This window comes from Eimeria mitis, genomic scaffold (assembly GCF_000499745.2).
Source record: "Eimeria mitis Houghton genomic scaffold, Emh_scaff2025, whole genome shotgun sequence".
In the NCBI taxonomy this organism is placed as follows: Eukaryota; Apicomplexa; class Conoidasida; order Eucoccidiorida; family Eimeriidae; genus Eimeria; species Eimeria mitis.
Window position 1 is genome coordinate 9,007 of NW_013570348.1, and position 224 is coordinate 9,230.

Genomic DNA, 224 nt, shown 5'->3' on the forward strand with positions numbered 1-224 from the left:
CTGCTGCTCTGCTGTTCTCTCCCAGTCACCTGCAGCACCCACACCCTCTCCTCCTTCCTCTTGCTGCTGCTGCTGCTGCTCAACAGGCTCGGAATCCTGCTGCTGCGGCTGCCGCTCATCCTCCTCATGCACATCCTGCTGCTGCTGCTGCTGCTGCTGCTGCAGCTCACGCTGCTCAGCACTACCAAACTCCGGCTGCTGCTGCTGCTGCTGCTGCTGCTGCT

General features: G+C 62.5%; 1 protein-coding gene across 1 annotated transcript in view; it reads right to left on the reverse strand.

Moving 5' to 3' along the window:
- The window catches only part of EMH_0047510 (uncharacterized protein), a gene marked incomplete at both ends in the record, with an annotated part of 1,422 nt that overhangs the window by 967 nt on the left and 231 nt on the right, over positions 1-224 (reverse strand). Inside the window, one exon of the mRNA XM_013496291.1 lies at positions 30-222. Coding sequence (XP_013351745.1) covers positions 30-222 — 193 coding nt within the window. The remainder of the gene's footprint in view (positions 1-29; positions 223-224) is intronic.